We start from the raw sequence: 14067 nt of genomic DNA, 5'->3' as shown, positions 1-14067 counted from the left end.
ATAGCCTTGTGGTATATGCTCTGTACAACACATCTTCACAGTCAAATTTGGCCCTGAAATCACAGAGGTTATAAAACATATAACAAGCAGCTTAACAAATGGTCTTAATTTATGAAACAGAATGTTCATTAGCCATGGTTAACTGAGATTTCTGAACATTTTATTCTGCTTAATATGACCTGCTTCCTACCCAACTCCTGTATTTTTTCAGGGTGAGTGCCAGTTTTACAGCTGGAACAGTGATCTCACATTCATGATTAATACACCTTGACTTCACTTCAAGTCACAATCCCGCAGCCCTGCTTTAGTTTTCCACATGATTCTTAAGGGAGCAAAACTTGGAAATTCCTAGAACAGATTCGAAGCACAGCTTGTTAAAATAACTGCCCATACCTGTCATCCCAGTAGTAGGATCACATTACAAGAGAAAAAAAAAGAACCATCCTGTTGAAACTTGGGAGAACTCATGTTATTTCATAGTCTAGAGGAGAGCACTCTATCAGCTAGAGATGCCCCTCTTAAACTGCAACAACACACAGTTGAATAATTTGTTCGTATTTCTTTGTGTAAAAAGAATAGTTCTTTTTGCACCTTATGGCTTCCTAGGAATAATATAAAATTTAAAACTCCTCCATAATACACTTAGGCACACATATCTGAATCTTAGGAATTAGCTCTATAGATTCTAAGGGAGTGTTCAGGTTAGGTCAGATCTCTGCATAACGTTGCAAAACATCAAAGAGCGTGTTTAATATCTGACTTTAATATAATGTTACATAAACTTTACGGCCTTTCTTCAGCTGTGTAGCAGATGACCACTAAAAAATGTTTTACTGCTTTATAATAACCACCTTAGAAATTTTCTTTGTTATTTCTTTCCTAAAAGAAAGATATATATTTAACCTATTCCTATTATTTAGTGTCTGACAGAATAAAAAAGAAAAAAGACAAATTTTTAGACATAAGTAGATGGCCAGTGGAGGGCTTTTACTTGCTTGTTTTCAGCATTTCCTAGAGCTAAGTACTGAATACTTCTAATTTCTTCTATTATTCTCCTCCCATTAAAAATCTGCGCCAAACCAAAGACATCAGGGAATACACTTATTTTACTTAAAATTAATTTTTATGAAAAGCTGTTCCTTCAAATTAAATATTCCTAGGATTCTGAAGTCCTGATGACCAACTCATTCTTACATGTGAGCTGACCACTACTGCTTCAGCAAACCACAGTAAATGACAAATTTCATTTCAGGTTTCCTGTTATTCACATGCTCAATTTATTAGAATTTAAGCATGTGCATAAAGGCAGCGTGACAGAAGTGAATGCTTAAATACTCTGCCAAAAACAAATGAACTCATGTATTAAACAAAGCATGTTGTTATGGTTGAAAACTCTGAAGAAATTGTTCCATGAAACTTTGATATACTTTTGCAGAGATCTGAAGAGGGTTACAAACAAACCATATCTTTTTTATCCTACAACCCTCTTCTGCCACTGAATCGTGTCATTAATAAAAGATGTTCTTTTAAAATAACAAAAAAAATACTATCACAGAATAAGGTATAATTCAAAAGAACCATAACGATTGGAAGTGCTGAAGGTAAGTAAAAATGCATTATTTCAACTACATTGCTTAGAGAACTGTCCTCCACTGCTTCTGTGGTTACTCAGGGTTGGCATCGTGACAACTTATACCATATGTTTTTTTCTTCTGCTGTCGAAAGTGAATCTTTCTGTCAAAGAGCAGCTGTTCTAAATTATCACATCAAATTTTAACCTTACAGTAGACAAACACTGAACCCACAAATTCACGACAGTGAAATAGTTTTCCTCCTTGACCTGTAGTGGATTTGTCCTTGTTTAAGTCTACTTCTGCCTTAGCACAACAGAGTGGCCGACTGCTTTAGTATGCAATATGGATAGGTACTTAACGGTGAATCCACAAAGAGTGGACAATGGACTTTTTGTCTTTTTTTCCTAAATAGATCAGGTGAAGTCCAGGTTAAAAAGCTCATGTTATCAAGGGTACAACAGAACATCAATGAAAAGAAAATTTCATTGAGAGGTCAGGAACACAACTCTTGTCTTTCCATCTGTAATCCAGAGATACAGACAATTTCAACACTTTCACAGACTAAGTCAAGTATGTCCAAACCACAGCCTGGTTCAGCTAACACAGCTGTCCTCTGCCCTGCATCATCATGGCAGTGCTCTCAAGCAGCCCAGCTCAGCCCCTCAACACCAACCAAAGATCAGTATGCTGCTAACCCCACTTGGGCTGAATTCAGGACACAGGGTGTCCTGAAGTGGTGGCAAATAAAGTTACACATTTTGATACACTGGCTGAAGGCCATCCTGTGAACAGAGAAGAAAATACAGACGTGCCTTCTGTTCTGATAAAGGAATTCTGAGTAGCTTTCAGGATTGGAAAAAAAAAAAAAAAATCATCTTTTTTTTTTATTTGTGACCCCATTTTCAGTTGACATAGATATATTACCTGTAAATTTTCAAGTGGGATGTACAGATTTGCAATCAAAAATTCAATCATGCCTCTTTACCAGACTTTTATAAAGCTGTCTCTTCCTAGAGAGAAATGTCCCTACCTCACAGTCATGCCTACACAGATGATCGCTTTTTAGCAGTGCATACATTTGTGAAAACCTGTTTTCTAGGATGAAGCATAAAAACATTAAGATTTCATCAAAAATCTCTGATGAACACCTTGAAAACTCACTAAGAATTGCTACCACTGCCATTAAACTGGATTAACATGCTAGTTTCACAAAACAAGTTCAAATACTCCACTAGTTTTATGCTTTTGTTGCTTTCTTTTCATATATTTTAATAAAAATAACCTTAAAATAAGTTTTGTAATTTATATACATTAACTGTATTACATATGAAGACTGCCCTGAAAGTAATGCCTCCTGTTTTATTATGTTGATCCATGTCAACATCCCCTACACCAAAGAGGGATGCTGGTAGTACAGCAATAGAGTTTGAACCTTCCCTATCCATATTTTGTTAGCTTTTGTTGCAAGATGACAGATGGCAGCAAAGGGGCATTCTGACAAAATAGCATCTGACATGGAAGTGTCAATGAAGCAAAGTTGGATCACTGAATACCTCCATGCAGAATAAATGGCACCCATAGATATTCATTAGCACTAGCTGAACATTAATGGAGACCAAACAGTGGATGTGAGCACAATGAGGCAGTGGGTGGTGTATTTCAGGAATGGTGACAGCAACAGTGGTCACATCTGCTGCTGCATGGCATTCAGGTTCTTGTTCATCGCTAGCAAAAACACATGGCTAACAGTGGTGACTATGTGGACAAAATAGTATTTTGTAGCTTATAATTTGCTTTATGGAAGCATCATTGTGCTCTTTGGGTCTGCTGTAATTTCTATTGAAATAAAAAGGAGGCATTACTTTTCAAGCAACCTATAAGTGGCCAAAGACTCCTCTTCACTCAGTGTGGCCCAGGCAAGTCAAAAGGTTGGAAACCCATAGTCCAAGTGTTTCCAGTGAAGTCTGATATCAATTACTGGTTATTTAGATGTCTGCCAACAGCATGTTTTGACAACATGTGCTTCACACTGAGGAGCAGCAGACATGCATATATTCTTGTTTTCCTGCATTCATCTTTCAAGATGATTTATTTTTTTAAGAGCATATTTGTTGAATGTTATCAAAACTTGCAGTTCTCACTACAATTGCTCTCTATTAAAGCCTAGTGCCAGCTGTCAGTTGTAATACAAACCTCTGTTAGCCTTCATAAGCTCCACTCTGGAACTAACAAGGGATTGTCAAATAACTCTATGCACAGCAGAGAAACCAATGGAGTAAATGCGTGCTCAATGTTTTTGCACTGACAATGCAATCTTTGTGCCACTCCAAGCTAGGCTTCTACTCAAAGTCACCAAAGAAAGTACAAGCAAAACATGTTCAGGATGATTCAATTAATTTAGCTTTTAATCTTTTGAAAACCTCCAAAGAAGTAAAACCATTAAAACAACGTTACAGAAATGCTAGCAGGATCCCTTAGGATTCTTAGTGATAGAAATCAGTAAGATACCTGCAGTAAAATCCAGTGCAAAAATTCCATGGTAGCACATAAGAACCACAGAATTAAGGTGGAAATGTCTGTGTTACAAATAAAAAGCAAATATATCACATGCACTTGTTAAACTGGAGACCCTGGATCCATACATAGCATATTCCACAGCCCTATTTCATGGTTGTGGGTTTTTTTGTTTGTTTGTTGTTTTTTTTTTTTGCTGCTAAAAAAAGCAGGCATGGAATGCACTCTCAGGCACCAGCTCTAAAGAGATCTGCAACAGATAGTACAACTGCACTGTCTTCAGTTGCATTTTGCCAGTCACTAATGTTTGTGCAAGTATTTACTGAGCAAACATTTCCATTTCCAGACTAGTTTCAAATACACTCCAAAAATTCAATTTGGAAGTACCTACTGATGCAACATGCTAACGCGCTAGAATGGAACAATTTGGGAAAAAGTATTAAAATGTTTTCTTAAGGAAAACTTATTAGTTTTATTAAAAATTAATAAAGATACTTGCAAACATGCTTTTGTTTAAGTATGTCTGCCACAATTCACAAGAAATGTAGTCAGGTTTCTTATGTAACTACAGAGCATCTGCTTTTTAACTTGTGAACCTGCATGGTGTCATGCCAAAAATATCTCATTTTGAGTAATTGTAGAATGTTCTTTCTTAATTTTGGCTTGTTCCGAATATGTGACAAACATGTTCATAAACCACAACATTTTGTCCAAGCAATGTTTTCCAGATTTGTAACAGAAAATATCACACAAAAAGTAGGCTGTGATCTTTCTGAAGATCTTACTCAGAGCAGAATTAATTTTGCCTGGATAAAAAAAAATCATCTAGGTATCCCTCATGTAACCTTCTAAGAGAGAAATAAATTCTAATGCGGAAGGTAAATCCTTCAACCATGTGCTCTGGTTATGTACTTACAGAATATAAAGTGAATGAAAACAATGAATATTTTACAAATAAAGTGATTTATAATTTATAGCTGCTGTCATTTTAAGTTTACTAGCTTGAAAGATTAAGAGTCCCTATCTTAACAAAAAAACCAAAACAAAACCGAAACTCTTCTTTAAATTGAAAACATACTTCAAATCTAAGGAAAAAATGTATCTCAAAACTCTTCTTTAAAAAAATAGGAATCCATAAATGTTTTCAGATTCCACATAAAAGAAAACTCTTACAAGTTCATTATTATATGACATAATCTCTATATGATCAGATCCTATTCTTTATTTCACATAATTGTTCCTACGCAGTTTAAAAGTTAAAATCAGATGCTTCTGAAGAACAAGCAACATATCCTGAGTCACTTTGCTATTTCCAAGGGAAAATGTTATTGTCTCCAAAGTTACAGCAAGCATGTGTGTCTTCCGTCTGTTTTCACTTGCACAAAGCTAAACAGTTCCTCACAGTACCTCTTTTCTCCTTACATGTGAAATTTTTATGTACTGCTATAAGCAAATGAAATGCATATTTACTTATTCAAAGACCAAAAGATTATTAAAAGCATAACCAAAAAAAGAGGAATGTTTTCCATCCTAAGTATTAATGATGCTTTACATACTTCTGTCTCAAGTACAGCATCCGTTCTAGTGAAAGAATTAAGCAACAAATACAATGGTTTGGATTAACAGTCACAGATGGCATTCCTTTCATATCACCAGAAACTCACGAAGAGAGAAATATGATTTGGGATGTTCTCACTATACAACTTAAAGCACTGAATAATTTAGTGTTAGCTGAGATTTCGTGGAGTCTTTTTTGCAATAACAAGGCACGCTTCACCTCTCCCTCCCTCACCCCTTGCTCCCTTTCCTCCTATTAGACCCACATGATTAATTGCTAAAAATGATATACACAGAGAAGGGGCCATCAGATTAAAACCTCTTTTTCTTATGGCTTTGTTATAGACAATGTATCAGTCACTTGAGGTTAAACTTACAACTTTATTATATAGCATCACGAGAAAATGTACAATTCAGATTAACTCAATTCCAGCAACTAAAATTTAGAACTAACCCCTGAAATGGTAGCATGAAGAAAACATAATTCAGTGCTTAGTGAGCTGTTCCTTTCAGGCTCACCAATTTCACCTTCCACTTGAGGATGACTCACAAAGCCTTTTTCAGTTAAAGGCTCACCTGTCAGCAGTGCTCAAAAAAATATTTAAGATCACTCACAGTCTCATGTGAGTATATAATTGCCCACTGCATGTTTGCTAATTAAGAATGTCAGTGTAAGAATGGTTCTCCATATCCATCTAGGCTTTCTGAAGTGCATGAAATAAATCAACAACAGAATAGACACATTTGGGATGGAAAAGGTTTATTAGTCCAACCCTGCTAGTACAGGATTTCCTTTTTCATCTGGTTACTGCATTTAAAGAAAAAAAAAAAATCACCTCTTGAAATGAGTCTTTCAATATTAATTCAAGGAGAGTTCCAAATTATTACAGAACTAACAGTAAAGATAGTTTTTCTAATGTTTATCTTACTTTTACCCATTTGTTCTGATACCATTACCCCAACTGGCAAACCCCTCACATCATGAAGCCTGTTTCATCTACCGTTCAAAACCCAACAGAGCCTAGTGTCTGCACATACAAATCACTAACTGGACAGGTGATGTGAATGCTCTTTCCAAACATTATGCCACTGCATAAGTTCCTTCTGTATTTGTAACTTGAATATTGCATGTAAGCCTGATTGTCCTTCTTATAAAGACTGCATTGTGTTGAGTAGGTTCAGGGACAGTCAAAATGGATAACTCAGTCAAAAAGGATGAATTAAACCATGGAGAAATTAGCTTGTCCTCCAAATAAGAAGGCAGTAAAATAGACCGAGAGCTGGGAAAACAGAGAATCAGTCTTAACAAGTAGTGGATAAGAGAATCATTAATACTCAAGCTAAAAAGGCAGCACTTATTTTCTTGCTGTAAAGGGATATGGAAAACCATCCGACTGACTTTAAACAGAAAGCTTAGACACAGCAAGAAGGTACGATTCTCTGCGCAAGAGTAATTATCACATTCATTGACATAAAAACTTAGAGATGCTCAAAATAAGTGAGTCAAAAAACAGACAATTAACAGGTGGCAAAAACAGACAATTAACAGGTGGCAAGACACCAATTCCTATTAAATATAGTATTTCTTACAAGGCATCTTAATATTTCGGAAGGCAAGAGCTGACTGGTAGAAGATTAAAGGCATACCCAGTAAAGCAGCACTTCATACAGTTGTTTGGATTTTTTTTTCCCCCCTTAAGAATCTGCTTTTAGCCACTGTCAGAGAAAGAACATTAAGGCAGATAAACCTTCAGATCTAATTCACTGTTTTATTTTTTATGGGGGGGGGGGGGGGAAGAAAAAAAAAATGGAAAAGATGAGTTATCCTTGTTGACCAGTGAACTGATGGAATAATCTCAGAAAGAGTAACCTTCATTGTGTAGTTCACACTAGTTTTATTCTTTTCTAATTGAAACAAAACAGTAATTCTAAGAGGGAAGATGCTATAAAGAGTGTAGTCTTATCAAGGTGGCATGAAGATAATTTAGAAATGATATTGTGAAGATGTTTTATTCAACAAGAAAGTATTAAAATATTATTAGGATGACTGAGTATGTGCTAACAAAGTTTCAATAATGAAATGGATTGCATACACCATATTTAGTTAACTAATCATAACTAACATAGCCAACAGAGATAAAACAAAACTATGAAAGAGCGGCTTTTCCAACATAGTCCTAACATAACATCTTATCTAACTTCTATGAAACCACTTCATCTAAAATAATTAACAAATGTAAAAATATCTGCTAGAAGAGGTGTTAAATCTCATGCTGTTAACTGAAGTAGATTATGAAGACCAGAATTCCTCAAGGTGAGGTATACAATTAGCTTTGGATAAGCCATTTTTCCACATACTCACAGCAGTGAGGACAAGTGTGGTCATGACAAAATGAGTCCTGATTCTTTAACAAGTAGGTATCCTACTGTTGAACTTCTAAAATGGGGATTAGTTGGTAGGATCAAGAGCATAACAACAACCTAACCAACAAGAACAAAGTTGCTGAATGAGCCCAATAGTCCAGCCTAGGCTTTTCCGACACAGATGAAGGCATGTTTTTATCACACCAGTGACAAAAAAGGCTTGTGTTACTTGAGAGCACGACTATGCCTTCATAACTGCTCAAGTACCAACACAAACTGCTCTGAATGAAATATAAATGGGCTGATGGCATACCATTAGGGCCCTTAATTTTAATCATCAGTGATAATCTCCTGCTAATGCAAAACACTGTTTCTGAAAACAACATTCCAGGAGCAAACAAACAAAAATTAATTTGAAGAACTGAGATTAAGTAGTGATGGTTACTGTAGGTTGGTGAATCTTCTGACTACTATATAACAATAAAAATTTCTGTTGGTACTATTTCAGATTTCTAAAGAACAATTCCTCCCCCCACACCCCCCCTTTAAATTTCAGTTGATATTCACAACACATCATTCTGAATCTTCTTCAGACTGTACAGTCCTGATTACATTTCTCTTGATTATGACCAAAAACCCAGCGACCAAAAAGAGGAGCAAGAGAAGGAGGGAAGAAAAAGAAGAAAAAGAAAGGAAGATGCAGGAGTAACCATCAGCCTAATGTCAAAACATATGTTTAAAACTGAACTCTTTTTCTGAACAATTCAACTCCTGCTGGGTTACTGATGCAAACAAATCAGAGGTTTTGGGTTACCAACTGCGTTTAGAGAATCACTTCAACCACATCTCACCAAAAATACTTGATAAATATGACTTCCAATAAAAGTTAGCAGAAAATTATATGTTAAATCAGAATAAACCAGAATGACCTGTCACTATTGCTAATGTTTCATCATGCATTGCTCCCTGATCAATAGCTGGTGAGGAAGTGGGGGGGGGGGGGGGAAAGTAGTATTTCAATGTTCTGATTTTATGCATTCAAAATCATGCATGATAATACCCATATATGTCCCTGATAACCCATTATTACACTATGCCATATACCCACTATCACCCTAATCTCTGCAGAGCTAAGATATGTCCTGCTTACCCCAAGCACCTGACAATCTGTTCTTAATGAAATGATTTATTTAATGCATTTTAAGTTCCACTTCTGTTTGCTCATTTTCAGTCTGACGCTTTCTTGCACCAACTAATTTCTTTGGACCACGTGCAATCTAAATTCTAACCCAACAGCTTTCAACTACCCACAAGGAGAAAAGGTTTTGTAGTTAACAAGACTATAAGCAGTAGTTGGAAGAGTATCACCAACTTTTAAACGTTATTAGCTATAAGAAGCCCTAACTGAAGCATTTCTACACAATAAAATATCCTCTCATTATCTTAGCTCTTAGCAGTACAGTTTAATTAGTTCTTCTTAGTATTTGTATCTAACTGCAGAAAAACAAAGACCCAACTCTCCAAGTCATTCATATTGATGGCAAAACCAAAAACAAATAAAACACTCATACTCCTCTCCTACAAATCTTACCTGTCATTTTCTGAAAATCACCATAATTAGAGGAATACGTTTTGCAACTACACAGCTATACCTACTCTGGCACTAAGAACCCTCCAGCACTTCTGTGTATTATATAAGATTGCCTTCAAACTGATGAAAAAGGAAAAAGCTTTTCTCAGCCAGGTTCAGTAGAGTAACATATCAATAGCTTTTTCTGTTCTTATGAATACATGCATATCTACATACGTACCTGCATACCACACAGTAAATATCTCAGCTACTAGTCCTTCGATCTATGACCTTACCAGACATTTACATTTAACTACTACTCATTCACTTAACTAAGACAATCTAACAGAGCCAGGCACTGTGAAAAGAGGTAAAATTTTTGACTAGCTAAAGTCCACACCATATTTCCGTGAAAAGCAAAATATAGACCACCAGTGTTTTGATTAATATTGAAGTTAGATAAACATGTTATGTAATTTCAGAACATCTGAAAGACCATTTCTGGGAGAAAGAAAAAAAAAAAAAAAAAAAAACATCTCTGGTGTAAGTCTCTGTTCTTGGGAGCATTCACATAACCACAGTTTGCAGAAATCAGAAAGTATGTAGAACATAATTTTGAGTTGTATACACGAGCATTCATGAAAATGCAATTTTGAAATTCAAGCATTAATTTTCCAAATGCATCTCCATTTAGGGACAACACTACCTGAACAAATACTATATATTTTCTTTTCCGATCAACCCCAACTAACAAATGCAGCTCAGCAGTAGATATAAACTACTCATACATCAAGACACAAAGTTAAGAAATGCTCACAAAAAAAATAACATATTCCAACATAACAAATGCATTTGAGAAAAGTATAATCTATGAAAAGTAATTCCAAGAGTGTTAAGAGAAACTAGGCTTGCTACATAACGTATCAGCTAAAAATCAATTTTTTAACCTTGTCAAATATTTCAAAATCAAATTACATTATTTACACAGACCAAATAAACCCCATTTCCATGGCAATTTTATGGACTAATTTATTTCTCTCAAGAGTTTGCAGAAAATTAACATGACCCAATACACATAGTAGGGACATAAAGGGAAAGCCCTGTTAATAATTGTGCTATGAACATGGAGTGCATCGTTACCTTGGCACGCAAAGCCTCTTTCTTCATAGCCAGCATTACACAAGCACTTCCCTATGGGCACTAGCCATTCCCCTTCTGTGCTGCAGTACATCTTGGGTGGCTCTTCTTCCTTGGAATGATTGACACAAGAACCCCGCACCTCCACCAGGGACTGGGAGTCCATAGGAACTGTATCTGGAAACACGGCGAGGTTCTTGACAGTGAAAGGGCACTTCTTGAAGTACACTCGCACCGAGACTAAGGCAACACATGCACCTACATCTTGGAAAGCCAAGTAAAAGCCCTTCTTGCTCACAGGTCCCACCTCACGGACTTCTGTATTCAGCTTGAGAATCCGGTCCCCAAGATCCATCTGGGTGAAGCTCTCATCAGCTGCAATGGTGTCAATCTTCGTAAATTGGTGCTCTCTGAACTTTGCCAAATGGTCATCATCGGATTCCATGTAATACAGATTGAAAGTCTCTTTGCAAGTGCCCAGAACTAGAGGGATACTATTGCAGTCCCTCAGGGTAAACTTGAGCTCCACATATATCTTCTGCGCTGAGTTGCGTGGAATCCAGTTTGTCCGCAGCCAATTGTTTTGACTGTGATCCATAACATTGCACACTTGGTAAGTTCTGATTGGAGTATAATGCTCATCAACACCGCTGATCTCTTCCCACTGGAGAAACAAAAAGAGAAAGCAAAAAAAGGAAATATTTTGAGATCAACAAGCATACCAATAAAAATCACATTTAGAGACAAATACTGTGAAAAGCAAAAGCCACAAAGGATCTGATCATACTTCAGACATCAATAGAAAGTCTAGCTGAACTTGCACTTACTATTCACCCATAAAAATAAACATATTCAGTGAATGGAGAACTCATCCTTAAGAAGTCACTTTTTGGCAAGTTATTACAACGTGTCATAAAAGAGGTACTGCAGATGTTTTACACTACTAAAATCTGGTTTCTTAGGCTATGCACAGAGATGTCCCTTTGATCATGATTGCAGTCTTTATTACAACCACACTCACCTCAAACAGTAGAGGGTCCTTACAAGAACACCACATTTGCACTGTTAGAATCAAGCTGTACTTCAAATATTAAGATTCAAAGTTCAGCTAGTGTTTAAAAAGAAAAAAAGAAGGCAGCCAACTGGCTAAAATTGCATTTTAGTCAGAAAAAAAAATGTTACAAGCTTCAAATTTATTTCAAGCATGTCTCAAGCAAGGAAATTCCCAAGGAATGAGTTTCCTACTTGCAAATTACTTGTGGACCAGTTCTACCTGTTTTCTGAAGTCTTTTACTGACCAGAAATATTTGCTATTTGTGAGAAAATATGAAATCATACAGGTGTAATTACAAGTAAACATTTACTACTAAGTCATTTATCATAGACAACTGTGTGGCTTGATAGTATCTTTTTTGGTTTTCTCCCTGAATGGACTATGACCACTTGTTTATTTTGTTTTTAAGGATATTATTCTTCAACACCTGTCCACAAAAAGAAAATAGCAGCCATTCTATATTCTGTCTCATACTACAAAATGGAGAAGCCTTAGCACTAGAATTAAAATACTTACTAGGAGCAGTACCCATGGCTAATTTACATCATAAAGGCTGAAAGGCCTCCATTCCCCCCATCTAGTCCAACACCTGGCTCAAGCAGTGTCTTTTGGAGCAGACTGCTTATGATTGCACCCACTCGTTTCTGAACACCTACAAGGTAGAGGCTCCACAACCTCTCTGAGCAGCCTGTTGTTCAATTGTGCTCAAAGTAAAACATTTTTTCTTACGTTTAAATGGAATTTACTACATTTCAGGGTATATTCACTGCTTCTCACCACTTGCTGGGCACTGGAGGAAGAATCTGGTTCCACAACTTTCATGCACTGCCATCAGCCACCTATACACACTGCTAAGATCATATCGAGCCTCATGATCTTCTGTTCTATTCTTAAAACTTAATTATTACTCAAACAAAAAAGGTAAACTCCCATCGTGATAACAAAGTGAATTCTAACAGAGTATATGCTAGCACAACAGCTATGGAAATCCTTGATTCCCTGTTAACCACATATACATCCTTTGAAAAAAAAAAAACAAAAAAACAAAAAACAAAGCACAAACGTTGTCCCAGAGCAGTGCTGCAGCATAGCCGGAAAGTAACAGAGCTTAAAAATGAGCTACTGCTTGGTAAAAGTACTGGAGTGAGACGTGAAGCAGACAGAAATACTTATGTTTTGAGAAATCACTGACATCCTCAGGGAAAGCACACAAATGTTAATTTCTTCCAGGAAAGCATTTTCCCTCAAAAATAAAGTCACATCAATGCTACAGTTAAGATCTCAGTTCAACAATCATTCATTTTATGTAAGCACCTTTTGCTGAAGGATCTACATACACTGCAGAGAAAACATTCAGAAAAAATGTGGCCGTATCATAGTAAAATCTGCGTGTGCTCAGTCCCAGCTCAAGGAGGTCTGGGTATAGCTATGAGCTGGTCTGCACAATGAAATTGTCCACACACCCCTGAAAATGTGACTTTAAAAAATGTTATTAAACCAATAGATAAAAGCAGTATAAATACTCTCCCTTTAATTGAAACAAAGTTTATTTTAGTTCACTTTATGGAGCTGACTATACACAAGTTTTATCTCTTCCTGACTAGTTCGGCAGAGTTAAAAATCACAGCCTCTGCATAAGCATACAGCAGCTAAAACACAGCAGCCTACATCAAGCCAAAGAGCCAGCAGTGCAGGGACTGTGGGTCAAGGCCACCGGCACGCCCATGGCCATCAGAAAGATGGACACCATATAGCCACCCAGCAGACAAGGACAAGTTCTTGACAGGCTCTCAGTCTTTGCTAAGTTCACAAAGCTCAGTGTGGGACCTTCTCCTGGTCATCTATCCTTACCCTTGTGCAGGTACAGACCCTGAGCCAGCAGTGATGCAAAAGCCATTTGGATTCTATTCTCACCTCCCACAAAGCTGGGTATATCTACTTAACTGTCTGGACTAATACAAATTGTTTTACAAAGTTCATCTACTAGATGAAACTTGACAAGGTTATGAAAAAACATTTTATGGACATTTAAAACAGCTCACACTGACTCATAAGTGATCATCTTATTCACTCTTCCAGATAATTTCTCATAATTTCAACATATTTGTTGAGATCCAATGTTATTTATTTCTTTTTAAAGTCTCACTGCAAATTTTGCTCATTGTTTTCTTATCCGGCACACCTGTACAGGCAGCTGGAATTGCTTGACAAAGGGAGCACCACATCCATGTTCTTCATCTACAGGCTGTAATGCACAATTACCACTTCATTATTTTGTATGAAGACCAAATTGCTTG

The 14067-nt window shown here is 36.6% G+C and overlaps 1 protein-coding gene across 1 annotated transcript in view; it reads right to left on the bottom strand.

The window, feature by feature from the left end:
• EPHA3 (EPH receptor A3) overlaps positions 1-14067 on the bottom strand; it is a 210746-nt gene that overhangs the window by 133229 nt on the left and 63450 nt on the right. The window contains exon 3 of the mRNA XM_085546983.1: positions 10720-11380. Coding sequence (XP_085403109.1) covers positions 10720-11380 — 661 coding nt within the window. The remainder of the gene's footprint in view (positions 1-10719; positions 11381-14067) is intronic.

The sequence above is a fragment of the Coturnix japonica genome, chromosome 1 (genome assembly GCF_054131305.1).
Source record: "Coturnix japonica strain WE chromosome 1, WE-NBRP24, whole genome shotgun sequence".
Lineage (NCBI taxonomy): Eukaryota > Metazoa > Chordata > Aves > Galliformes > Phasianidae > Coturnix > Coturnix japonica.
This window is presented reverse-complemented; position numbering and strand designations above follow the sequence as displayed.